We start from the raw sequence: 27,041 nt of genomic DNA on the forward strand, positions 1-27,041 counted from the left end.
TTACTACGAGGCTTCAAGCCTTGGGGCACAATCCTCGTAATGTATACAACCCCCCTGGTGAGAATGACAAGGATAACCGGGATATATTCTTTGTTGAATTGGAACCAGCGAGAAACCACAAAGACGTTTATGATACTCGCACAGTAGATTACCAGGTGGTAAAAGTAGAACCACAGCTCCAGAGAAAAGGACCTTTAAGGTGTTTTCGATGTCAAGAATTTGGGCATTCTAAAAATTTATTGCTCACTTTTGCCAAAGTGTGCCAGATGTGCTGGTGATTATGAGACGAAGGTCAAGGATAAGTGTCTGGCCACGAGAGAAGAGCAGTTTAAATTGCCTATTTAGAGGCTATTGAGAAACTTATGTTTAATACCTCTGTTGATCGCAGCCCGATTCAAAAGCTTGTCCTTAAACCTGCTTTTCCCCCGGCTCATAATGCTTGTTTTTCCTCGCGACCTTCTGTATCCTTCTTGCCAGTGCGTGATTCGCGCCGAAATTTATTGCCCCCGCTAAGCCAGCCAAACCTTGAAACTACTCAACAACCTGACCAGGACAGCATTCTGGAATTTATTGATAAGTTGAGGAAGCAGCAAGAAAACGTTGCGATGGCTAAAGCGGCTGCAATTGACAAACTGTTGGTACGCTTTTATCAAATGATGTCGATGATGACGGCGACCTTGAAAATGCTACAGAGCGTGATTTTTGTGCACTCCAAACCGCTGGTCGACGCATTGCGATGACTAATTACGGGCTAAATATCGTAGTTTGGAACGCCAACGGCTTAGTTGGCAAATCTTTGGAGGTTGAGCATCTTCTCCAGGAACGCAACATTGACATTCTACTTATTTCAGAGACACATTTAACCGCATTTTTTTTCCGTATTTATGGATATGCTGTAGACTGCGCAAACCACCCTGATGATCGGCATCGTGGTGGTTCTGCCGTTATCGTTAAGTCCTCCATCGACTATCATCTATCTATCAGAGCCTTATTTGCAAACAGTTGCCACTGGGTTTGGCATAATTCCGTTCGGTGCTGTCTACTGTCCTCCTGGTCACCCTTATTCTTGGTCAGCTCATGAATATCTGCGCCTGTTTGGCTCTATGGGTAATCGCTTCCTTATTGAAGGGAATTGGAATGCACATCACAGTTTCTGGGGATGCAGGCGTTCGTGCCCCCGGGGTAACACTCTAATGTCAGTTGTTTCTAACTTAAGTACGCAGCTCTGGCCACTCCGCCACCTACGCAGTTTCCAAGGATTAATAACCACCTTCCGACGGCTATTGATTTTGCGGTTTACAGATGCATACCGTGTAGCCACCTTGCTATTTCGGAGTGTCCCGGTCTTTCCTCTGACCATATTCCGTTTTTTGCACAGAGTAGTAAATCATGTACTGGGTGCTTTGGAATATCGCATATACTGCACATCTGTCTTTCTTGATGTTCGACAGGCCTTTGAAAGGGTTTGGCACGAAGGTTTCCTTTTCAAACTAATGCCACTTTTGCTTGAGGGATTATGAAAGCTAATCGTGTCGACATCCGTGGACATCGTTCTGGACTACGCCCAACTCATGCTGGGGTCCCGCAAGGAAGCGACCTTGGGCCGGTCCTGTATAGAGTTTATACGTCGGATCATACAAACCCATACACGCGGTTCACTCCTGGCCACCTATGCAGATGACACTGCCTTTCTTCCAGTTGGTAGTATCCCATCGTCTGCCTCCCGGCGTGTCCAGACATTCTTAAATGAATTCGAGTGTGGGGCTTCTAGGTGGAACATTGCACTGAACGGCGGCAAAACGCCGAACGCCATATTTGCTCTCCGCCCTGGCCGTTCGCGTAGCCTCAACCTTGGTGTGACATTGGACCGTCACCTCAGCTGTACAGCTGTACAAAATGGACTGGTTCTTCGACAAGGTAGCGGTCTAACCCTTCAGGCTAAGTTGCCACTCTTTAAAACCATTGTCCTCGCGACGTTAAATTGGGGAATAACTTGCTGGGGCACAGCCTGTTATTCATTTCTTAAAAGGGTACAAACGTGTATATCAAAGGCGCTCAGCAGAATACTGGGTGTGAAATGGAACCATAATGTCGAAAATCGTGTGTTGTTTCAGGACACGGGTGTGCCGACGGTTACGGAAACAATTTGTAGCTATTCAAATCGATACAGATATGGCTTGCTGTATCACAAAACCGTCTGGCTAGACGTCTCGCTACACCATTGAGTCGAAGACGTTTCCGCAGACGGCACCCAGCGGACCTGTGGATTATTGGCCGTGATAGACACGGGCGCCACTTATAACAACACAAGAATACTGACAAACTTTTACCTGCCCTGCAATTAATACCCGAATTTTTGGGAGCTTTGAACACTCTTGCGCATACACGAAAACAAAGACCATCCTTGTGTGGCGAGTAAAATAAAATAATTGCCAAAAAAAAAAATTCGTGTTTGAGAAGACCTACTTCATATGACCAAGATCCAAGTATTCTTTTATGACTAAGTAATAGATATTTTTCAAAACAGAATTTTTTTTAAACGGTTTTCGTTCCGTTGAAACTGTGAGAGTGCGAAAGATTTTGAGTGCCCCAGACTCACACGTTTCGCATTTTTAAAGGGTAGGGATACTACATATTTCCCCTCTGCTGATCTGGATGGCGTCTGGACGTAATTTTTTTCACAAAAACTATCGGATTCTTTCACAACCTGACCTGGAAGATCCCCCACCTCCCAAATCTTTGTGAGTAGTTTCTCCATAGTAGGCTAAGATTCTATGGACACCTTTGTTGTGAAGGAAAAAACACTTTCCCTTGGCTAAGGAAATTGGGCCGATCAAAATCCGCCCGAAAATCGTTTCTTGACCCAGTAGCGAGCCACACAGGTTAGGCTTAGAACCTGAGAGAAGTACTGACGGAAGAATATCCGCACCTATTAACAAATCAATTTGCGAGGGCTGGAAAAAGGATCAGCTAACTGAATATTTGGTAGCTCTCTGAGAATACTGCGACCAATTGTGCTCGTCGGAAGATTTCCAGCCAACGATGGCAAGACTAGTGCATTCGTATCAACTTTAAACATTGGTTTGGCCAATCTGCAAATGCCATAGCTTTAGAGAGACTCCAGAACTGGCTTGGTTAAGCCCTGTAACTTTAGACCTCACGGTTTGGAATGGAATTTTAATTCGAAGTAAAGGTGCCTTCTGAACCTGAATCGATCAGGGCTCGGGCTGGGAAGTTTTCTCCTAAATGACACACATGGACAATGGCTGTGCCTAAAAGGACTCCTCGTTGATTGGAAACAAAGTGGACAGAAGTGGACTGTATTGGGGTAGCTTCTTGCATAGTTGCTTGATCCTGTACAGAGCTATTATGGTTACTAGGAATGTCTTTATGTAGGAGCGTATTGTGGCGTCCCTTGCAGGTAAAACAGTTGTGCCTACTTTTGCACTCACGCAAATGATGTCCTTTGTTTAATATAAGTTTCTCGCTCTGGCTAAGACATCTGGAGGAAGCGAGGACAAAGTCGTACTGGATGTGCCTCTTTGGAGCAGAGATCACTGCTGCGCACCTTTGGGGCAACCTGGGTCTCGAAAGAGTTCACTCTTTCCTTGGAATGGGAAGGAGCATACCAATTCACTCTGACGTCCTCAGTCGCCTCTAATGTGCGATACCTTTCCTCCAGAAAAGTGCTAATCTCTTTCCATGTGGGAATCTCGGATTTTTTGGTTAATGACTGCTTCCATAGTGAATGAGTGATTTTTGGTAGCTTGGATGAGCAAAGAAAGACCAAAAGACAGTCCCAATTAGAAGTGGAAACTTCAGAGTGCTCAAGCGCCAACAAAACCCTTGAATGGTGCTTTGGATTTCCTTCAAAGCTATCCCTGATTCATTACCTATTTTTGACAGCTTAAAATGGATTTTTAACTGGCTGTTGACGAGAAGTCTTTTATTCTCAAAACGTTCTATAAGCTCCCCCCCCATGCGGATTCAAAACCATCATTTGTAAGTGGAGATTTGGCAATAATGGCTTTGGCTTCACCACCGGTTTTAGCATTCAAATGAAATAATTTTTCAACTTTAGTCAACCTGGAGTTGTTTACTTAAATAGCTGTAAACAGGTCACGGAATGTTGGCCAACGCAAATAATCACCGTCAAACACCTCTGTATCGCATGGTGGAAGATTACAACCTTTGGAACTGAAATCAGGCCCCGGATTGGACCGTGACAGTGCTGTAGAAGCAGAAATTTGAGCGATTTGCTCACTCAATTTCGATGCACATATCTCGTAAACTGAGTAGGATTTGTCGTATTTGCTTTGCAACGACGGACTGCTGTCGCCGTTTTCTTGAATGACCAACCTGAAATACAAAATCAAATTCCTTCTCTACCCTTTCCCATAGGGATTGAATTTGGTCGAGACGGACCTTTAAAGTAAACGAGGTTGGTTTGATAGTTGACGGTGTACAAAATTGTGCCTCATATCTGCTTGGGGCAAAAAATTCCAATATTGCTATGTCTCGAGTGCCTTTTACGTTGGATTTTAGATTGCCAGAAGGTTCTGCATTATCATCTATCTCTCCTTCTTTGGTTGATTGATTTCCGACCCCGTCTGGATGCTTTTTATTTACGCAAAGGAAAATTGAGTTTTGATGTTATTCAAGATAAATAGAAGTAGATGCTGGAATTTATGGAATTAAAAAACAAAAAAGTGGAAAAGGGAACGCACTATTTTGAAAACAATTAATTCCACCGTAAAGGCGTACACGGCCAAAAAGGCGTTGTTCTCACTGGCAACTTGCTAAAACCCAAATATTAGAAATTATATGTAGATTAGTATAGTTGGATATGGTCAATCAATATAACAGAATAGTATATTTTAGTTCCTTTTATCTGATGTTTAATTATTAATTAATTCGTTGAAAAAATGTGAATATGGTATTTCCAGTTCGGCGCTACCTTAAAGGATGCCCTGTGGAACTAAGGAGCGACTGGAATTGAAATGTATTAATATAAACAAATGTACATATGTTGATTTATTGGGGCGCCGTACAGAATTGTAGCCTTGAACGCTGTCTGGAGGAAAATCCTGCTTCCCAGCTTTGGCCCCTGTTGTTCAGCATTATCCGCAATAGCGCTCTAGCTACGTTGGCCTCGTTTCCGCGAGGTGCTCCCGGAACGATAGCCTTGTATCCAGCATAACTCCTAGATATCGTATTGCTCTCGCCGACTTTATCGAGACGCTTCCAACATGAAAGGTAGCTGCCTTCACCTGCTTGCGGCTGGACAGCCTACGTTTTGTGGTGCGCTAGCCCAACCGAAGAGTCCTCTATTGTAACCACCGAAGCCAAAAACCAAACCAAGGTTTTTATTCTAGTATTATCTATGGCATACACAGAGAACGCATCTGCTTGCCTGAGAGATACCTTTTGGCTCCCGCACAAGAGCCCTTGGTGCAGTGTGTGAAGCTCATCTATCTTTGACCAGTACTTACAAGTTACAAGTTCTAAGAACTGCAGCCTTGTTGTGTTAAAGTAACAGATCATAATTAATGGGTCTAGATGGTTTAGCATGACATACCCAGAGCTCATAAAATCGTATACTTTATTTGTGTTCTTCTGATATACATAATTGTTTTGTTAGCATTGCAAATTCAAATAGTGGACTGTGTCTACATTTTTCGATATATAAGGTCAAGTAAAAAGTAATCCATTATTTGAACTATAGATGACTTTAGTGATCTGTATCTCGCGTTGTATAAGTCCGATTTAATTTTAGTAGGTGGCGTTAGAAAGTTGAGCTTTCGTACTATATCTTAAAATTTGTTTTTGACAAAGGCGAAAACGCAAGAAAGACAGAAAATGTAAATATGGCCCTAATACTGTAACTGCCAACCACTCACAATTCTAGTTTCGTCTATTTCGTTCTGCGAATTTTAATGTTAAACATGAGGCACGCTGCGGAAGGCCAATCGTCAAAAATGGAAATCGTTGATTCTGATCGTTATTCAAGCAGTAAATCGATTGCCCAGGAGCTAATCATTGCTCAAAAAACGGTTGTAATCAAAGGCTGAATATACAAAAAAAGCTCGATGTATGGGTCCCACATGAGCTACCAAAAAAAACCTTTGGGACCGAATTTCGATCTGCGAATCGCAACTAAACCGACCCGTTTTTGAAGCGGGTGGTGACTGATGATGAAAAGTGGGTGACTTACGACTTTAGACCACATACGTCAAAGGTTCTTTGGCATCCACCTTATAGCCCGGACATCGCACCAATTTACTACCAGCTTTTCCTATCAACGTTTTGAACGATTTGGATAGTGTAAAATTAGCTACAAGAGAGGATTGTGAAAACTGACTGGCTAAGTTTTTGCAAATAAGGACGAAGGATTTAATGAGAGGGACATCATGAAATTAATATCAAAATGGCAATCGATTGTAGGAAAAATTGTGCTTAATTAAAATAAATCGGTTAATTCTAACCATAAAAAAGCTTTGAATTTTATGTATAAATAACGGATTCCTTCTTACATGATCTTATTTATATTTTGCAGCTTGATTTAACTAGCTAAATATGCAGTTAGATGAAAATCTAAATCATGTAATATTAACTTAAGTACTTAATTTTCACTGCATGATTATTTGGTGCACCTAACAATTTTAGGTATTTCTTTTATCTCACCTATAGATGACAACGATAGTGTTCCTTGACCTTCTAACTGAATACTGTGACGAGCAATCAATATGTCATTATCTGTTCGAGTAGGGCAATCAGATCTAATGGTCAAAATTCCATGTTGTCTTCCTCTAACCGTTAGTATAGTATAAAGTCGAACAAGATTGTTGTCTATTTCGAAAAAGTGATTAACGCTTTCATTTTCTAGCATAGCAAGCCCTTTGTTATCTCCTGCGTCCTCAACAGTTTGCGTTACTTTGGAATTGTTGGAAATACGTTTTTAATTTATAATTTTTAAATTTTTCATCTGGAGAATTTATCCATAAAATATACTGATACTGTATACAATATATTTTTTCAATGTCCGCAGATGCTACATATTCCCGTTTTTTCCATTTAACGATAATGTCTTTTTATCTTTTTGAATTCGTGGACCAACCCACATTATGTCGTTCAAACTTTTCTTATTAGTAGATTTAGCTGAAGCGTCTAAAACTACTCTTAGTTTGGTCGACAGGCTCGAGTCTCTGATTACAGTCTTAATCCGTATATTTATTCATGAATTTCATTTTTCATTTATTTTAAATTTATTTTTAATGTATCGTCCATCTAAATCTTTTTTTGTAGTTTTTGTGAAATTATATTCACATATTTAAGAATCGATCTCATTTGAGTCTTCTTCATCCACTTTCCAAAGTCCGTTCCATATCTTTTAGTTCTATTGTTAATGCTATGGTTGGTGCTACAAATGTTTTCTTTCACTTTGGCTTTTTTGCATCCAGAGACAATCCACCCAAAATCGGGTTTTTGGCCGAGAAGGCCATTTATTTTAACCTTTCCACTCTGCAGAATGTGAGTGTATAGATCTGCTCCAATAATCAAATCTTCACGACACGGCCTATTGAAGTCTGGGTCGGACAAATTATATTTTGTTATTTTAAATTTAAATCATTTGATTATTTTAATTGGTACTTTGTGATTTTAAAAAGGTTTATAAATTTTCCCTAAATAGCGTTGTGCTTGTGATCTTTTTGAGGCGTTATGGCGTTGTCATCACAAGGAGAAACACACATAAAACTAAAGTTATTATCACTGATATTTTTCACAATAATGTCAGGATAAGGATTGGTCATAGTTTCAGGTATGTTTGATTGTACTATATTAAGTTTACACCAAGTCTGCAAATGGTCAAGATTAAGTTGAAGGCGAGAGTAAGAATCGGCAATGAAAGTTTAACATCATTTGCATTAAAATACTTTGTGGTAGATCATTTATCAACCAGCCAAGCACTGTGTGGTTAATATGTATTTGTATTTTATTATAAAATTTCATCCTAACGCTACAAACTTGGAACTGATAAGTTAATGCGCTAGTCACTAAGAGTTGCAAATATTTAATTGTTACATTATACTTAAAACTAATTTTCATAAAACTAACATAAGTCGCCTTCTATTTTTACTTTAATTTACGTAATAGTATTTTTAAGGTGTGTGAATAATTTTATCTTGAATTGCGTGGCACTGCTAATATTTTTAAGATGGTTGGGGAGCCGAAAATCGATAACATACAGCAGGCCATGGGGCATCCACAAAGTAACATGGAAACTATGATGATAACTTTGCAACAAAATATGATTGAATTTATGTCCTTCATGAAAACCACCATGCAAACTCTAATGCAAAACCAAAATATCTTGTTACAAATGCTTGCAGCTCAGCAGTCCAAATAAATTATGCCTAGCCTTCGAATATCTCTGTGGAACGCCAACGGTCTTTCACGGCATATACCTGAAATAACTCAATTTCTGAACGAAAACCACATCGACGTTATGTTGCTGGCAGAAACGCATCTCCCCAGCAAATATATCTTTCAAATACGAGGATACACGTTCTACGGCACCGATCATCCAGATGATAAAGCACATGGCGGAACCGGCATCCTAATCAGAGACCGCATCAAACACCACTTTCACCAACGGTTTGCAAAAAATTATCTGCAAGCTACATCGATAAGATTTCAATTGGGCAACTGCACAACCTTGCCATTGCCGCTGTCTACTGCCGTCCCCGCTTAACAGTCTGCGAAGACCAATTCATGGACTTCTACAATTCACTTGGAGAGTGATTTATAGCAGCAGGTGATTGCAACGCCAAGCACACACACTGGGATAATGCACTCATCAAAACATGCAACAAACTGGACTACGTTTCCTACATACTGGCCTACAGATCCTAGAAAACTACCTGATTTAATTGATTTTGCTGTGACAAAAAATATTCCTCGCAATCTAATATCTGCAAAATCGCTTTTGGATCTATCATCGGACCACTTACCTGTGCTAATAACTTTTCTTCAAAACCTGGAACTAATCGAGCACCCTTGCAGGCTGACGTCGCATCGAACCAACTGGCTGAAGTTCAAAAAGTACGTTAGTTCCCACATTGAACTAACTCCACAGCTCAACATCAAAAAGGACATCGACTGCTATGCCGATGCACTGGAGTCTGTACTTGTCGTAGCAGCCAAAGTCTTTACACCGCAAGGGAGGGATGGGCACACACACCAGCACAAAACTAACCTTGAAATCGAAAAGCTTGTTTTGGAGAAAAGGAGTTTGAGGCGTGCTTGGCAAACCAGCAGATCGCCATCCTCAAAACATAGCCTTAAGGAAGCTGGTCGCAGACTTACCAGGGCTCTAAGGCACGAAGAAGAAAAAGCACAGCGCCAATACATTGAGAAACACCCACCAGCACCAAGCATCAATTCAAATTGGAACTGAGACGGCGCCAATTCTGTTTCAACCACACGAAGTTGCAAAAGTCATCAGCGAGCAATTAAAAACAAAAAAGGCCCTAGGAGGTGATCTAATAACTCCTAAGATGCTAATTGAACTCCCAAACTGTGCAGTTGAGGTAATTTGTAAACTCTTTAACGGGCTTACACGACTTGGCTACTTCCCAAAAAATGAAAAAAAGTCGGTAATCAGGAAAGGTCACACAATACCAGCTTCATACAGACCGATAATTCGTGTCTGTCAAAACTGCTCGAAAAATGCCTTCTGACGCGCATAATCCCACATCTGAAAGAGCACAACGTTATTCCGGCACATCAATTTGGCTTTCGAGAAAGCCATGGAACAATAGAGCAAGTTAACAGATTAACAACAGAAACACGAACTGCATTCGAACTTCGGTATTCCTTGACGTTGCGCAGGCTTTCGACCGAGTCTGGCTCGATGGCCTTATGCATAAAATCAGACTGTTACTGCCGGAAAACACTTACAGGATACTTGAGTCATACCTTTACAACAGAGCCTTCGCCGTGAGATGCAACACTACAATATCCGACGATTACACGATAGAGGCTGGAGTTCCACAAGGTAGCGGCTTTGGTCCAACTCTATTTCTCCTCTACACCGCAGATATTCCCACGAACGAGCGGCTAACTACTTCTACATTCGCAGACGATACGGCGATCCTAAGTCGGTCCAAATGCCCAATTCAGGCAACAGCAATAAGCTGATCATCTTGTTGTAGTGGAGAGGTGGTTATCAGACTGGCGTATAAAAATAAATGCGCAAACACATAACGTTTACTCTTAACAAACAAACGTGTCCCCCGCTAACTCTGAATAACACGCCACTTCCACAAGCTGACAATGTAACGTACCTTGGCGTCCACCTAGACAGGAAACTTACATGGCGGAGACATATCGAAGCTAAGAAAATTCATCTAAAACTAAAACCCAATAGCCTTCATTGGCTCATAAACAATCGCTACCCCCTCTGCCTAGACTTCAAGGTCCTGCTCTACGATTCAAAGCTTAAGCCAGTCTGGACTAACGGCTCCCAATTGTGGGGAAACGCGAGCAGCAGTAACATCGATATTATCCAGCGAGCACAATCAAAAATCCTGAGAACTATCACTGGGGCACCTTGGTATGTTCGGAACGACAACATCCACAGAGATCTTGGCATTCTACCCGTAAAAGGTGAAATATCGAAACAAAAAGCGTCCTACCACACCAAACTAACTTCTCATCCAAACCAGCTCGGCAGGGGCCTAGCCAGGGTTTCCAACCGGACCCGATTACAACAAAATGACCTTCCAGCTCAGCAATAATTATTTAAGCCCTTTCATCTCGCATCAGTCATCTTGACTGTCAGATATATTTTAATTTAAGATTTTATTACTTATTGTTAGTCTCAATTCAGAGAAGATTCAATAAATAAAATGCATATGTAAAAAAAAAAAAAAAAAATTTCGAGATATCGATTATTTTTTGCGAAAATTCGGATACGTGATTTCTATGTGGTAGGTTGAATATATACCTGGCTATGCAATGAAATAGAACTTTAATTTTGTTTTTACTTGTAGTGTCACAGTTTAAAAAAACTTCTACTCCATATAATAGCGCTGTAACAATGCAGGTTTTAGCTATTAGTAAACGTATATGGGTGGGCAGGCAACTTTTAGTTACGAATACTGTCCTTATTATGCCATATTTTTTCCCTACAGACTTTGTAATATGATCATTCCAGTTAAGAGTTCTGTTGAATGTGAATCCTAAGCTTACAGCTGTTTCAACGTACTCAAGTGGCGTGTTATTTATACTCAGTGGCTGGAAATTCTTAAAAACTATCTTTCTTTTACTTATGACAAGACATTTTGATTTTGATGCGTTGATCCCTAGTCCATTGTTGCCGGCTCACTCATTTACACGTGCAAGTTCTCTGTTACAAACATCTATACATTCATTTATTCTGTTGAAAGGACGACTCACATACATTTGGACATTATCAGCATACAAGTGTACATTACATTCAGAAACCGCATTGGGAAGGTCATTTACATATAAAGTAAACAATAAGGGACCAAGCACAGACCCTTGGGGTACACAACGATTAACATTTTCATATGAACACGAAACGCTAGGCAGTACAACGGATTGACGACGATTTTGTAGGTACGAAGACTCAAGTTTGACAGAAGTTTTAGAAAACATAAACATATTAAGCAGTTTTGCACAAAGGACATTGTGGTTTACTGTATCGAAGGCCTTACTATAACATTGTTTTCCTCTATCTGTTCCCTTAAATCGTCTGCAATTTTTAAAATAGCTGAGGTACAGCTTCTGTTTTTCCTAAAACCAGACTGATTAATATTAAGCATTGCATTTTCGGACAAAAATTTATTGATTTGATAAGCCATGAGATTCTCAAATACCTTTGATAGGTATGGTAAAATGGAGATGGGTCTGTACTCATTGTTTGGTTTGGGAATCGGAATTATTTTTGCCGTTTTCCAACAGTCCGGATAAGTAGATTTTGACAGTGTAGTATTTAAGGTATACGTTATGTATGGCAGGATATATGGCAGCAGAATTTTTAAAAATTTGGGGCTTATGTTGTCAGACCCAGTGGCGTCACTCTTAATTCGTAGTATACTCTGAAGGACATCACACTGGTTAACACATATAAACCTAAATCTAATATCACAGACAGTTTCAGGTACAAATCGTGGGTTCAGATATGTATTTTCAATGATTTCAGGTACTGTGCAGTTTAAGAACTTTTTATTAAGTTCATTTACATTTATGTATTGTTCAAGTCTTGGTTTAACATTGCATATTCCCAGGTTGATGTTTCTTTGAAACCATGGTTTTTCAGAAAAACGAATAACTTTGCTACGAACAGGCATGAGACAGTTATATAAATAACAAATATTGTTTTGTAAAAGGTTAACTTGTTCGTCTACTTCGGAAAGGGAATATATGTCGTTTCAATTGCACAAATTAAAGGTGGAGTCCAAAAGGTTATATTTGATATTTCTAAAGTCCCTAAAAACTATTGGATGGTCAAGATATTGTAGGTCAAGTGCGTAAGTCAAGAATATGAGGTCATGTTTTGAAAACGATGGGACAATAAGTTGGTCATATGTAGTTACTTTGTCTGTATCAGACACAAAAAATAAATCTAAAAGCGAGTTGCGGGTTTTGATAAAATTCGTAGGGGACACGAAGTTAACCAACTTTATCCCCAGCGATTTCATGTCCTCTGCAAGGTGGGATTCCCTTAAAATATCGCTAATAAAATCGCCTGTTATAATGACGTCGGTATATACACCCAATTAGCAGCTTATCAGCATATCTTTGGCATCTAATTTCTATAAATAAGTATTCTGTTGCACTACTGGTTGAGTGTTTACATACAAACGTGGAACTTAACTTTTTACTCACATATATTGCAACCCCCCATGACTATCACGATCAGAGCGATGCAAATTATAGCCATCACATTCAACTAAAACATCACATAAATTAGGAACAAACCAAGTTTCAGAAACACATATAACATCTACGCTCGAGTTGATAAAGAGGTATCTAAATTCTTTAATTTTTCGTGTGAGGCTTTGGGCATTTACATGACACACACTAAGACCAGCTCACTTCTTTATGTTTATGTTATTGTTATTGCTGTCACCCATTCTAAATTATTTAATTTAATATTATAAGATTTCTTATTTTGGTTTGGTCAGCTGTTCGTTTATACATATATATAAACGCTGGCGAGTCTAGGCCGATGAGCTTTAAGCTCAGTTGCGTTTTCTTTTCTTTTCGGTATTCCCCGATCGCACGCAGCAGTGTTGCCTTATCGTGCACGTATTCCATTTTAATAATTATAACTGGATCCACTACTGTAATGGTCGATTTTCGCGGTCGCATTCGAAAAATCAAACGTACTTTAGGCGGCGGGATCAGTTTGAGAGAGAAGCACAGTGCGTGAAAATGTGCTTTCACATTTTCCCCTTGGTCTTGTGGGACCCCATACCAACGCAAGTCACAGGCGGCTTCAGACTCCGCCTGTGCGTTGCAGGAGGCCAATTGATTGACTCTCAGTGAAAGTTTGTTGCAGTCAGCTGCTATTAACTTAAATTTTTCCTCCAGAGTACCGGCTATACATGCCTCGCCATCACGGATCTCTCCTGCAAGACATTAGCTCGGAAAATCTGAGGTCGATCGTGTGAAGCAGTAGAACATCGGAGTCACGGGCTCCTTTCAGATCGGAGTGAGTTTCCTTTCTAAGACGCTTTGCTGCTAAATAAATATTTGTGTTGGTGACGAGAGTTTTTCGGTTGAGTGATTTGATGTGTTGAGTGTTTTGTCTCTGCGTTCTTGTGTTATGCTATGCACTGTTTCTTTAATCGTTTGTTGTTGCACTTAAAATTGTTGATTTATTAAGAAGCGATTTTATAGCTTAAAACCGATTTATTCCGGGCAAAAAGAAGTTTTATGTGTTTTACTCTTATTTATGCTGCTGCCGTAAGCAGTTTTTATTTTTTTAAGCACTAAGCCTAGATATACCACGGTAGTTAGATATATTAGATTTATATTAACAATATGAAAGACTTGTCTACTAATAACCACATCTCGAGATTGGCTGTTGCTCAGTGTAAGTATGTCATGTGTAAAAGTTCGGGGCACTTTATTTTTGAGTGTCAAAAATTCAATTTTATAAATCCATCAGAATGAATGAAAAAAAAGGCACATATGTGTTTCAAATGCCTAAAACACTCATTTAATTAAAAATGTCGAATAACTAAAAATAAAATTTAAAATCCGCAAAGTAATAATTTTTTTAAATTTATTTTTCCGATTGTTCCTATGGGAGCTATATGCTATAGTCGTCTGATCCTGCTCGATCAGACTTATATACTACCTGCAATAGAAAGACAAATTTTGGGAAAGTTTCATGCAGATAGCTTAAAAACTGAGAGTCTAGTTTGCGTAGAAACGGACGGACAGTCGGACGGACAGACGGACATGGCTAGATCGACTCTCCTAGTGATGCTGATCAAGAATATATACTTTATGGGGTCGGAGATGTCTCCTTCACTGCGTTGCAAACTTCTGACTAAAATTATAATACCCTCTGCAAGGGTATAAATATAAAAAAGGCAATTATGTGTTTTAAATGCCTAAAACACTCGTTTAATAAAAAATGTTAAAGCGTCATTTCATGTTCTGTTTCCAAGAGAAATCATCACGGCATGCTTCATATAAATTATTACTCTAACCAAAAATTAGAAAAAGTTAATACTTGTATAACGTCAGCAACGCTTATTTGCTTGCTACAGCACGCGTTTAAGTTAAATCCTCAAATGGAGTTTCGAAAATTTTAGAGCTTTAATTAACAGTGGTTCTCAAAAAATAACAATTTTAGAAGAACCTGCCCAGATCCTGAAATTACAAAATATTCGATTTCAAACAGAGATTAGTGGAGTGTCTTCTTTCACTCTTCTCATTATTTTAGGCGAACGAAGTATTCGGAGTTGTTGTCTCTAACAAATTGGTCTTGTCTAATGAATCTTCCTATTACTGAAGCTGTTTTGTACTCGTATAGCACTCTGTGGTTTACTCGAGAGCTTAAAAGTAATCCGAATCTATTTTTCTCTTTTGTGAATAAGAAATCTAGACTCTTTAAACGATTCAAACAGATCGACTGTTTTCAGCCTAATTCTGAATGTTTTAAAAACTACCGTGCACGCTGTAAAATTGACTTTAAAGAATAACCGAATCTATTTTTCTCTTTTGTTAATTCGTAAGTCTCAAAGCTTTCCTTCCTCTCTGTTTCTTAATAATGTTGCTGCCTCGGATGAAATCACTTAGATCTGATGTGGTCCCAAGCTGTATCCTCAAAAACTGCTCAAATTATCTTTCGCGTCCCCTCACAACGCTCCATAAATAAGTTTAATTATATATCTCAATGGAAGGAATTCTTTATTATTCCGCTCTATAAAAAAAGGAAATAAATCTAATATATTTATCTAACTACCGTGGTATAGCTAGGCTAAGTGCTATAAGGTGATCGTAAAACTCCGAAAAACACATTAAACACATATGTGCCTTTTTTATTTTTTTCATTTTTGACACTGAAAAATAAAATGCCCCGAACTTTTACACATGACATAATTACACTGAGCAACAGCCAACCTCGAGATGTGGTTATTAGTAGACAAGTTACTTATATATTATATATATTGTTACTAAACATTTTTTGTACCCTTGCAGAGGGTATTATAATTTCAGTCAAAAGTTTGCAACGCAGTTAAGGAGACATTTCCGACCCTATAAAGTGTATATATTCGATCGAGCCATGTCCGTCTGTCCGTCCGTTTCTACGCAAACTAGTCCTTCAGTTTTAAAGCTATCTGCATGAAACTTTCCCAAAAGTTGTCTTTCTATTGCAGGTAGTATATAAGTCGGAACGAGCCGGATCGGACGACTATAGCATATAGCTCCCATAGGAACAATCGGAAAAATAAATTTTAAAAAATTATTACTTTGCTGATTTAAAATTTTTTTTTTAGTTATTCGACATATAGAAATAGTTACATATTTCAGAATTACGGTTTAAATTTAATCAAAATCGAACGACTGTATCATATAGCTCCCATGGAAACAATAAAACAAATTTTTTTTTAAATGTAATCTTTTTATTTTGTAATTTTTTTTACAAATTCGCTTTGACTTATTAATAATTTGACAGTTCATAATTACGATATTAATTTTATTAAAATCGGAAAACGGTATTACATAGCTGCCATAGGAATAGCGAATAGTTGAGCTGCAAATCATCACAGCTTCAATGTTTTTAAGCATATACGCAAGTAAATCATAATTTTAATGTTTTCAAGAATATTTAGTTTTTGCAATAGCTGCAAAGGTATATGAACTTCGGCTTGCCGAAGTTTGCTTCCCTTCTTGTTTATTTTTTTTTTTAATTCTTCGACATATAGTAATGAGTAAATATTTTAGAATTACGGTTTAAATTTCATCAAAATCGGACGACTTTATCATCGGATCGGATAAAAATATAAAAAAAATTTTAGCTGTGCTGTTTATACCCTTGCAGAGGGTATTATAATATCACTCAGAAGTTTGCAACGCACTGAAGGAGACATCTCCGACCCTATAAAGTATATATATTCTTGATCAGCATCACTAGGAGAGTCGATCTTGCTATGTCCGTCTGTCCCTCCGTCTGTCCGTCCGTCTGTGCGTCCGTTTTAACGCAAACTAGTCTCTCAGTTTTAAAGCTATCTGCATGAAACATTCCCAAAATTTGTCTTTCTAATGCAGGTAGTATATAATCGGATCGAGCCGGATCGGACGACTATAGTATATAGCTCCCATAGGAACAATCGAAAAAAAAAAAAAAAAAATTATAACTATGGTGTTTCTTAATTTTTAAAATTGAAAACAATTTGGAACTATTGCAAACCTAAGTCACTAAACTTAGTTGTGTGTTAAAAAACCTATATCATTAAACTTAGTCGTGTGTTAAAAAAGTGGACAAAACTCTGTGAAGTGTCGTTTCAGACAGTTATGAACTAAAACAAGTGTGCTGCGCAAAAAAGAAAGACAACAAATTTTCAAAGCAGGGCAGCGAGAGTGGAAACGAGACAGCAAGTTTTCGCAGCATTCAAGCAATTGTGAAATTCGTTTTTGGCGCAACGAAGGAAGGAGGCAGGAAACTGACATAGAAAGCGATTGAACAGCGAGTGCCATTCTGGAGGCAGCGTAAAGACTTTGTGGTAAACGTCAAAAAGCAAGAGGCAGGATAGTTGGCGGTAGTCATCTGGTCAAAGTGGAAGGCGAGGAGCAGATACAGTAGCAAGCGGATCGCAGAAGTTGTGCGTCAGGAAAAGGCGAAGACACGGGCTTCAGGAGGCTAGTCAAAGCGAAAGAAGGAAGCGACATTTTGCACGAAAGCATCGGCAGTCCGAGGCCTGATAAATCTGGAAAAGTGTTTGGAAGCGACGGGCAGAACATTCTGGAGGAGAAGTGGTGACGGGAAGACCATTCTGGAGGAGTATTGGTGACGCCGAGAATATTTTTGAAGCAGTCTTAGTGATTCCGCCAATATTATGAATCAGTATTAGTGATGCAGCCAATATTCTGAAGCAGTATTGGTGACGACGAGAAAAATTTGAAACTGTATTGGCGACGACAAGAACATTTGGATCAGTATAGGTGACACGGCGAAAAGACATTTCTGGTGAGGCAGCGAGACAAATCCTGAGCTGTATTGGTGACACGGCGAGAAGACATTTCTGGTGAGGTAGCGGTACAAAAATTAAAAGTTGTATTGCTGGGCTGGCGAAAGAAAACGGTTGAAGAAATATTGGTGAGTGACAGAGAAAGTATCGAGAGGCGAGACAAGTTGTTTCGCAACTTGGCTGGCAGAAGGCTCTGTGCCAGAAAAGAGAAGTGCAGAGCAGCACTGTTTTGGTGCCCTCATGTTGGTCTTATCGGAGAGTAGGAAATAATTTGAAATTTAACAGATTGCGTGCCTGTAGTCGGACTGTTGTGTCAACAGCATAGTCTTAAAGTTAACATAGTGTTAAGGTTTGGCATTCATTTCCCATTAACGTAGAGTAAAGTAAAGTAAAATTCACAGTTTGAAAGTCCAGTATATATAAAAAACTTAATTTTGCCGTGCAAGCGGGTTTGATACACATTTTTGTATTTTACAAGCACTATATTTTATATCCTTATATTCTATAATTATATTTAAATAAAAATGAACAGGCAAGAGATTTGGCACTTCTCGTGACAGAATTGCGCGCTAAGTTGTCAGAGCTAAATCTTTGTACAACCGGAAGAAAATGCGAATGGAAAACAAACTACTTGCTCACTATGGTTTGCAATCTGATGAAAACGATGAAGATGCGATTGAAGTGGATGATGATGAGGATGGATCTTTTGCATCAGTGAATTCAGACATTTACCAGGCAGGTGCAGGTGCAGGAAATGGTGCGCCCAGGGAAAAGCGAATTGTAAGCGGACAGAATAGTCAAATTGGAAATGCGAACACAGGTAGATCGTGGCTTACATTAAAGGATGTAGGGGGGAGTGTGTCACAGTTTTCGGGAACTGGTTGACCTGACATTAATCAGTGGATCGAGGAACTTGAACAGTGTGCACTTACGGTTGAATGGAGTTAATTGCAGGTGTTTATATATGCAAAACAATTGCTCAGCGGAGCAACTAAGCTTTACGTTCGTAGTCAGCGTAATATTGGCGATGGAGCTCACTGAAAGCTGCATTGCTAGAAAAATTTGGGGTTAAAGTTACATCGGAAGAGGTAGTAGACTTTGCAAGCGACTACAAAAGAAAACCGAAACGTTTAAAGAGTACCTGTGCGCGGTTGAGAAAGTTAGAAAATGTTATAACTGTGGTGATGACTCTCAAATCAAGAAGGATTGTCCAAGGAGAGACAACAAGTGCTTTAGGTGCAACCAGCCAGGATATAGAGCAGCCCAGTGCAAGGTCAAGCTAGTAGTTAAAAGGAAAAGGCAACTAATCTAGTGCAGATGGAAGGCAGGGTGAAGCCAACAAGCACGTTTACGTCTTCGGGATTGGAGTTGAAGTATGTTTCGTTTGGGAAAGTAACCTTCAAAGGATTGATAGATACGAGAGCAGACTTGTTTTTATTGCGACGCAACGTTTTTATAAGGCTCGGAGTTTGTTTGACAGGAATTGGGGAAAGCCAAATTGTGACTTTTGGAAGCCTGAAAATACCAGTGCAGATTGATGGCATTAATCTTAACGTAGAATTCCACATTATATCGGACGAAGACATGGGATTTTATTCAATTCTAGATAGTGTCGATATGAAAGTGACAAAAGACGGAACCGAGTTGGTTCGAAGATCAGACAGTCGGGTCGGTAAAGGACAAAAGTTTGAAGTTCGTGAGAAAGAGAGCTTCGAAACGAATTTCAGAGTTTGTGTATGATGACCATGAAGCAGGTAGGAAACGTCGTGAAACGCATGATAGACGAACACAAACCAATTAAAAATGTTCATTGTCCGGTCGAAATTTTGTTAAGCGATGATTTGCCAGTTTTTCAGCATCCTCGACGTATCGCTTTTAGTGAACAAAAGGTAGTTGTCGAGCTGGTTCAGGAGTGGCTTGAACTAAGGATTATCAAGCCCAGTACTTCAGAGTACGCTTCTCCGATCGTACTCGTGTCAAAAAAGAATGGCCAGAAGCGATTTTGTTGCGACTATTGCAAATTGAATGAAAAGGTCTTGAGGTCGCAGAACAGAACGGGTTGAAAATCAATTGGACCAAGTGTCAAATTTTGCATAGCAGGGTAGATTTTCTAGGATATATATCGAAAATGGTTCAATGACACCCAGCGACGAGAAAACGCAGGCCGTAGAAAACTTTCCAGTGCCGTCTAATCAAAAAGCCATACAGCGATTTCTTGATTTGACATCATCTTTTGGGAAGTTTGTGGATGGATACGCAGTAATAGCTAAGCCATTGTAAAATTTGCTGAGAAAGGATGTAAAGTTTGAGTTCAAGGAGTTACAGCAGGTAGCATTCGAGCAATTAAAGGCAGCGTTGACTAGCAAACCAGTTTTAAAACTGTACAATTCTAGATTGGCTACGGAAATACAAACGGATGCGTCAAAGTTTGGTTTTGGTGCAGTTCTTTTACAAAAGGATCCAGAGGAAGGACAGTTACACCTTGTTATGTACATGAGTAGAAAAATAGAGCCTTGTGAAGAAAAATATCACTCATACGAGTTGGAGGTTCTAGCAGTCATCGGAGCGTTGACAAAATTGCGAATTTATTTTTGGGAACGAAATTCAAAATCATCACGGATTGCGTTCGCCATAACGATGAAAAAGAAAGAAGTTCCGTTGATAGTGGCTAGGTGGGCAATGTATCTGCAAGACTACTATTACGAGATAGAACATCGATCAGGTACAAATATGAGGCATGTAGACGCACTGAGTCGAGTAGCTTGATTTGTGTTGACTGAAAGTGTAATGCACAAATTGAAGGAAGCCCAGGTGGCAGACGAGTGGACAAATGTAATAAGGAGTCTAGTTGAAACACAGGGGCATGAGGATTAATACATCGACAATCAAATATTTTTAAAAACCCAGACAGAGAGTTGATTGTAGTTCCATCTCAAATGGAGACTGAAAATATACAGATTGCTCATAAGCAAGGTAGTTTTTCGGCAAAGAAAACACAGGAGCTGGTGGAGAAATCCTACTTCATTCCAAAGTTGAGGGATATTGTAGGTAAAGTTGTAGGCAGCTGTGTGGAGTGCAACTTGGTTAACACAAAATCCGGAAAACAGGAAGGATATCTAAATCCCATCGATTATGGGGACAAACCTTTAGTCACTTATCACATCATCACGTAAGGCCAATGGAGATCACCAAGAAAAGATATAATCATATCTTAGTAGTTTTCGATGCATTTTCGAAATACGATTGGTTGTATCCGACGCGTAGTATTGGAGTCGAGGAGGTGCTAAACTGTTTAGACTGGCAGGCCATAATATTTGGAAATCCGCTACAGAGAGAAGATCCAGCATTAATTGATCGCTACAGGTGTACCTCGAGGTAACGGACAGGTTGACAGAATGCATATGATCGTAGTGCCAAAGCTGTCAAAGATGAGTCTAGAAAATCCAGGAAACTGGTACAAACACGTGGGTAGAGTGCACCAGCTAACAAACAATATCGAGCCTAGGAGCACAAAGGTAGCGCCGTTCAAGTTGCTAACAGGTGTGGACATACGTGTAGTTGACATTGCAGAACTCAAAGAACAGGTGCAGCAGTCTTTGATAGAAGAGTTGGACAAATAGCTTGAACAGACACGCAAAAAATCCAGGGACAGCATTCAAGCTTTACAGGAGAAGAACAGAAAAGAAGAACAGAAAAGAGTACTCAGTATGGAATGGGTTTAAAGTTAAAAGGAAAGTATCTTGGTCCCTATAAGGTCGTCAAAGTTCACAAGCATGGCAGGTATGATGTGGAGAAATTGGGAGATAGTGAAGGACCTTTGAAAACATCCACAGTATCTGAGCTTATGAAGGAGTTCGGGACGAACACCACGTCAGGAGGGCCGAGTGTAGGAATCAGAAACCAACCAGAAGAGCAACAAGAGAGAAACTCCCGGGGCCACATATATATTTTTTTGTTATAAAATTTATAAAATGTAATTTAAAACTTACCTTTGCTGCTGCTCTCGTAGCCACTTCGATGATTGGTTGTAGCTGATAACGTCGTTGGTCTTGTTGCTGTTGCTGCAGTAGTTATTGTCCCGTTTGCACATTGTTGCCGCTCTTGTATGTTTTGTTGTACTTTATTGCCGTTGTTGTGGTTGTGGTTGCCGAAGACACCGCTTTGGTGAAGTCTTGATGAATTTCCTATTTTGATGCTTTTGATTGCTCTTGAGTTTAGTGTTTTCAAGAATATTTAGTTTTTGCAATAGCTGCAAGGGTATATGAACTTAAGCTTGCCGAAGTTTGCTTCCTTTCTTGTTAGTTTTGATTTGTTCCTTTACGAACTCGAGCTCTTTTTGTAGGTCCTAATTTCGGTTATCCTACGGAATATTTTTTTCCGTAAGCCTCCCCTTGTTAGGGGTTTTATCAAATCACAATTATTTTTTTGCCATTCTGCACTCTACTCACTCTGATTTTTTTTGTATTTGTATTTTATAAAATTTCATCCTAAAGCTACAAGTTTGGAACTGATGAGTTAATGCGCTAGTCACTAAGAGTTGCCAATATTTAATTGTTACATTATACTTAAAACTAATTTTCAAAAAAACTAACCTAAGTCGCCTTTTATTTTTACTTTAATTTACGTAATAGTATATAGTGCCAATATTTTTAGGATGGTTGGGGAGCTGATTCCATGATCGAATAGCATTAATTAAAAACTGTCTTTCGGATGTCAGTGATCTAGGTCTTATGCAAGTAAGATTGTTTGCTCTTCTAGAGGATGTAAACTGCAGTTTTTCGAAAAGATACGAAGGTTCTTTTTGGAAAATAATTTTTTGCAGAAAAATTAAGATTTGCATCTTTATCCATTTATTTAGCGAGATATCGAATATTTTCTGCGAAAATTCGGATACGTGATTTCTATGTAGTAGGTTGAATATATACCTGGCTATGCAATTAAATAGAACTTTAATTTTGTTTTTACTGGTAGTGTCACAGTTTGAAAAAACTTATACTCCATAAAATAGCGCTGGAACAATGCAGGTTTTAGCTATTAGTAAACGTATATGGGTGGGCAGGTAATTTTTAGTTACGGATAATGTCCTTATTATGCCATATGTTTTTCCTACAGACTTTGTAATATGATCATTCCAGTTAAGAGTTCTGTTGAATGTGAATCCTAAGTTTACAGCTGTTTCAACGCACTCAAGTGGCGTGTTATTTATACTCAGTGGCTGGAAATTCTTAAAAACTATCTTTCTTTTACTTTTGACAAGACATTTTGATTTTGATGGGTTGATCCCAAGTCCATTGATGCCGGCCCACTCATTTACAAGTGCAAGTTCTCTGTTACAAACATCTATACATTCATTTATTCTTTTGAAAGGACGACTCACATACATTTGGACATTATCGGCATACAGGTGTACATTACATTCAGATAACGCATTGGGAAGGTCATTGACATATAAGGTAAACAATAAGGGACCAAGCACAGACCCTTGGGGTAGACCACGATTAACATTTTCAAATGAAGACGAAACGCTAGAAAGTACAAAAGATTGACGATGATTTTGTAGGTACGAAGACTCAAGTTTGACAGAAGTTTTAGAAAACATAAACATATTAAGCAGTTTTGCACGAAGGACATTATGGTTTACTGTATCGAAGGCCTTACTATAGTCTAGTAAAACTAAGAGTGTAACATTGTTTTCGTCTATTTGTTCTCTTATGTCGTCTGCAATTTTTAAAATAGCTGAGGTACAGCTTCTGTTTTTCCTAAAACCAGACTGATTATTAGTAAGCATTGCATTGTCGGACATAAATTTATTAATTTGATCAGCCATGAGATTCTCAAATACCTTTGATAGGTATGGTAAAATGGAGATGGGTCTGTACTCATTATTTGATTTAGCATTTTTTTTTGCCGTTTTCCAACAGTCCGGATAAGTAGATTTTGTCAGTACAGTATTAAAAGTATAGGTTATGTATGACAGGATTTTTGGCAGCAGAATTTTTAGGGTTTATGCTGTCAGACCCAGTGGCGTCACTCTTAATTCTTAGTATACTTTGAGGGACATCACACTGATCAACACACACAAACCTAAATCTAATATCACAGACAGTTTCGGGTACAAATAGTGGGTTCAGATATGTATTTTCAGTGATTTTAGGTACTGTCCAGTTTAAGAACTTTTTATGAAGTTCATTTACATTTATGTCTTGCCCAAGTCTTGGTTTAACTTAGCATATTTCCAGGTTTTTAATTATTTTCCATGTCTGACCTGTGGATGATGCGTTGTTGAATTTATGGGAATAGAAATTTGTCTTGGCGGTGTCAGTAAGTTTGGTCACTTTTTTTCTCAATGACTTGAACACTGCGTAAGCTTGAGGTGTCCTGTACCTTCTCCACTTATTGTACGCCCCGTCACGCTGTAATATTGCGTCTTTGATGTTTCTTTGAAACCATGGTTTTTCAGAAAAACGAATATCTTTGCTACGAACAGGCACGAGACAGTTATATAAATAACAAAAAGGTTAAAATGTTAACTTGTTCGTCTACTTCGGAAAGGGAATATATGTCGTTCCAATTGCACAAATTAAAGGTGGAGTCCAAAAGGTTATATTTGATATTTCTAAAGTCCCTAAAAACTATTGGATGGTCAAGGTATTACAGGTCAAGTGCGTAAGTCAAGAATATGAGGTCATGTTTTGAAAACGATGGGACAATAAGTTGATCATATGTAGTTACTTTGTCTGTATCAGACACAAAAAATAAATCTAAAAACGAGTCGCGGGTTTTGATAAATTGCGTTGGGGACACAAACTTAACCAACTTCATCCCCATTTCATGTCCTCTTCAATCGCCTGTTATAATGACGTCTGAATAATTTAATGACACGTCAGGAAGGATGTTTAAAAGGTATATACACCCAATTAGTAGCTTATTAGGACATCTTTGGCATCTAATTTCTATAAATAAGTATTATGTTGCACTACTGGTTGAGTGTTTACATACAAACGTGGAACATAACTTTTTACTCACATCTATTGCAACCCCACCCCCATGACTATCACGATCAGAGCGATGCAAATTATAGCCATCACATTCAACTAAAACATCACATAAATTAGGAACAAACCAAGTTTCAGAAACACATATAACATCTACGCTCGAATTGATAAAGAGGTATCTAAATTATTCAATTGAGGCTTGGAGCATTTATATGACACACATTGAGACCAGCTCACTTCCTTCCGAGAACCCTTAACATCGCATGGCTTTTTGATCGATTTGGATTTATGTTTTAAATTATTTAATTTAATATAAGCTGCGCTCGCAGTCTATAAATATTTATGACATAAAGACACACCACACCAAGAAACAAAATAAAATGAATGCGATTGATTATAATCCTAAATAAATTTAATAAAATTACTGATAGTTTCACAAAAATGGAATATACATATAAGCGCCTCTTAGATGCTTCCAGAGCAGCTAATTCATCGGGGGTGCAAATCTCCATTCGAGCCAGTTCGCCCAGGCTTTGCACGCAAATCCCCTCCCTCTCTCTCCTTTACGAAGATATCTCCTCGGAGAGAAAACAGCTGTAAGGCGCTTCTGCCTCTTCAGATGCATCGTCCGCTTGAAGATTTCTTATTTTGGTTTGGTCAGCTGTTCGTTTATACATATATATATATATATAAACGCTGGCGAGTCTAGGCCGATGAGCTTTAAGCTCAGTTGCGTTTTCTTTTCTTTTCGGAATGCCCCGATCGCACGCAGCAGTGTTGCCTTGTCGTGCACGTATTCCATTTTAATAATTATAACTGGATCCACTACTGTAATGGTCGATTTTCGCGGTCGCTCGACCACTGTTCCCGCCCTATATTTAATTACGTTCTTGAAATGGAGGTGTCTCTGAGAAGGTAGAGACGGAGATTTATAATTTTATAATTAATACTTAGTAAATTTGTTGATAATTGAAAAAATACTTATATATTTAATGTGGCCGGGGTTGAGTGTTGAGCAGCGTAACACTACGCTATGCTGGCAATTATGTAAGCCATGTCTATTTTAAAGACTTTTTCATGATCAATAAAAATATTGGCCACATATGTCCGTGAGTTTTTACCAATATTTTAAGAATAATTCTTTCAGTTAAATCTTATATTCGAACTTACGTTGCTCAGATTTCTAGCCAAGCGTCTTATCCTCTGGCCCACGAGTTAACAAGCTGGGGCGATTGCAAGTTGTGAATTTAACACTCATTAAAATTGACAGCCGATGAAGTCGACAAAACAAAAATATTTAAATTACGATATAACATTGCAGCCTATTGGAGAAACAATATATAAGAGACAAATTAAAATGTTATAATTTATATTTATGTTTTCATGTTTCTATTAACTTGGAAATAAAAACAAATAAATATAGTGGGTATTGCAACAACAAACTAAAGAAGAAAAATAAAATTTTTGTTAACAATTTTAATATTAGTTTTATTAAAGTTTGGAGAATCAATAACCAAATACATAAGGATTATTGAACTGAAAACCAACAACAAAATACATAAAAAAAATTAAATATAAAAGTAACAATTTTACCAATTTGGTTTTTTACATATAACATTTTTTGTGTGTATATAATTTGTAACGAATCTTTGCTTTGTGCAGCAATCGCTACGGAAAGCGGAACGGATTTTTTTTGGTGTGGTGGCTCCTTAACTTCTCTATGTTAAATTTTTTTTAAAACTCTTTTCAATTGAGTATGCTTTTAAATTTCAGAATAAAGCTTTTAATTTTATAAAAATCGGAGAACGATTTCATGTAGCTGCCATAGGAACGATAGAATATTTAAGCTAGGGCATAGGGCTATCAAGCAGGTTATAAAAGTTTTTTTTAGTGTGGAATTAAACAACATATAATTTTCCCCACTTAGTTTAAATAATACTTTTTTGGGCTTTATCTGGCGATGCAATAGTTCTCTAGATCCTCTCTGTCCACTATATTAGTTCACGTGACGGTTCAAAACCTTAAGCCCATTTGTGTTACTTACTTGCACACATGCCCGTATTTGTAATTAAATTTCGCGACATGAAAAGGTACTTTGACTCCACTCAAGCAGTACTCCGATAATTACCCTGTATCAGCATGACCATTTTTCTCTTCCAGTTCGCCAAGCAGGTCGTCTCTAACTTGCATCGCAAAAAGATTGGACACAAGCGCATGTTAGTCAGTTACACTCGCGACTCCTCCTTGACTGAGGTCAAGACGCTTCGTTGCCAGGTCGCGGGGCTCCTAAAGGTAAACATGATTTCGT

The 27,041-nt window shown here is 38.6% G+C and overlaps 1 protein-coding gene across 4 annotated transcripts in view; it reads left to right on the top strand.

Moving 5' to 3' along the window:
- Nucleotides 1-27,041, top strand: part of LOC128263953 (meiosis regulator and mRNA stability factor 1-like) — a 518,128-nt gene that overhangs the window by 487,756 nt on the left and 3,331 nt on the right. For 3 of the 4 annotated variants that reach the window (XM_052999232.1, XM_052999231.1, XM_052999233.1), the window contains one exon: nucleotides 26,894-27,025. In XM_052999232.1, coding sequence (XP_052855192.1) covers nucleotides 26,894-27,025 — 132 coding nt within the window. Of the gene's footprint in view, nucleotides 1-17,847; nucleotides 17,867-26,893; nucleotides 27,026-27,041 lie in introns of those variants that run through there. The other variant, XM_052999235.1, reaches the window with a different exon arrangement.

Source organism: Drosophila gunungcola, unplaced genomic scaffold (genome assembly GCF_025200985.1).
Source record: "Drosophila gunungcola strain Sukarami unplaced genomic scaffold, Dgunungcola_SK_2 000033F, whole genome shotgun sequence".
NCBI lineage: Eukaryota > Metazoa > Arthropoda > Insecta > Diptera > Drosophilidae > Drosophila > Drosophila gunungcola.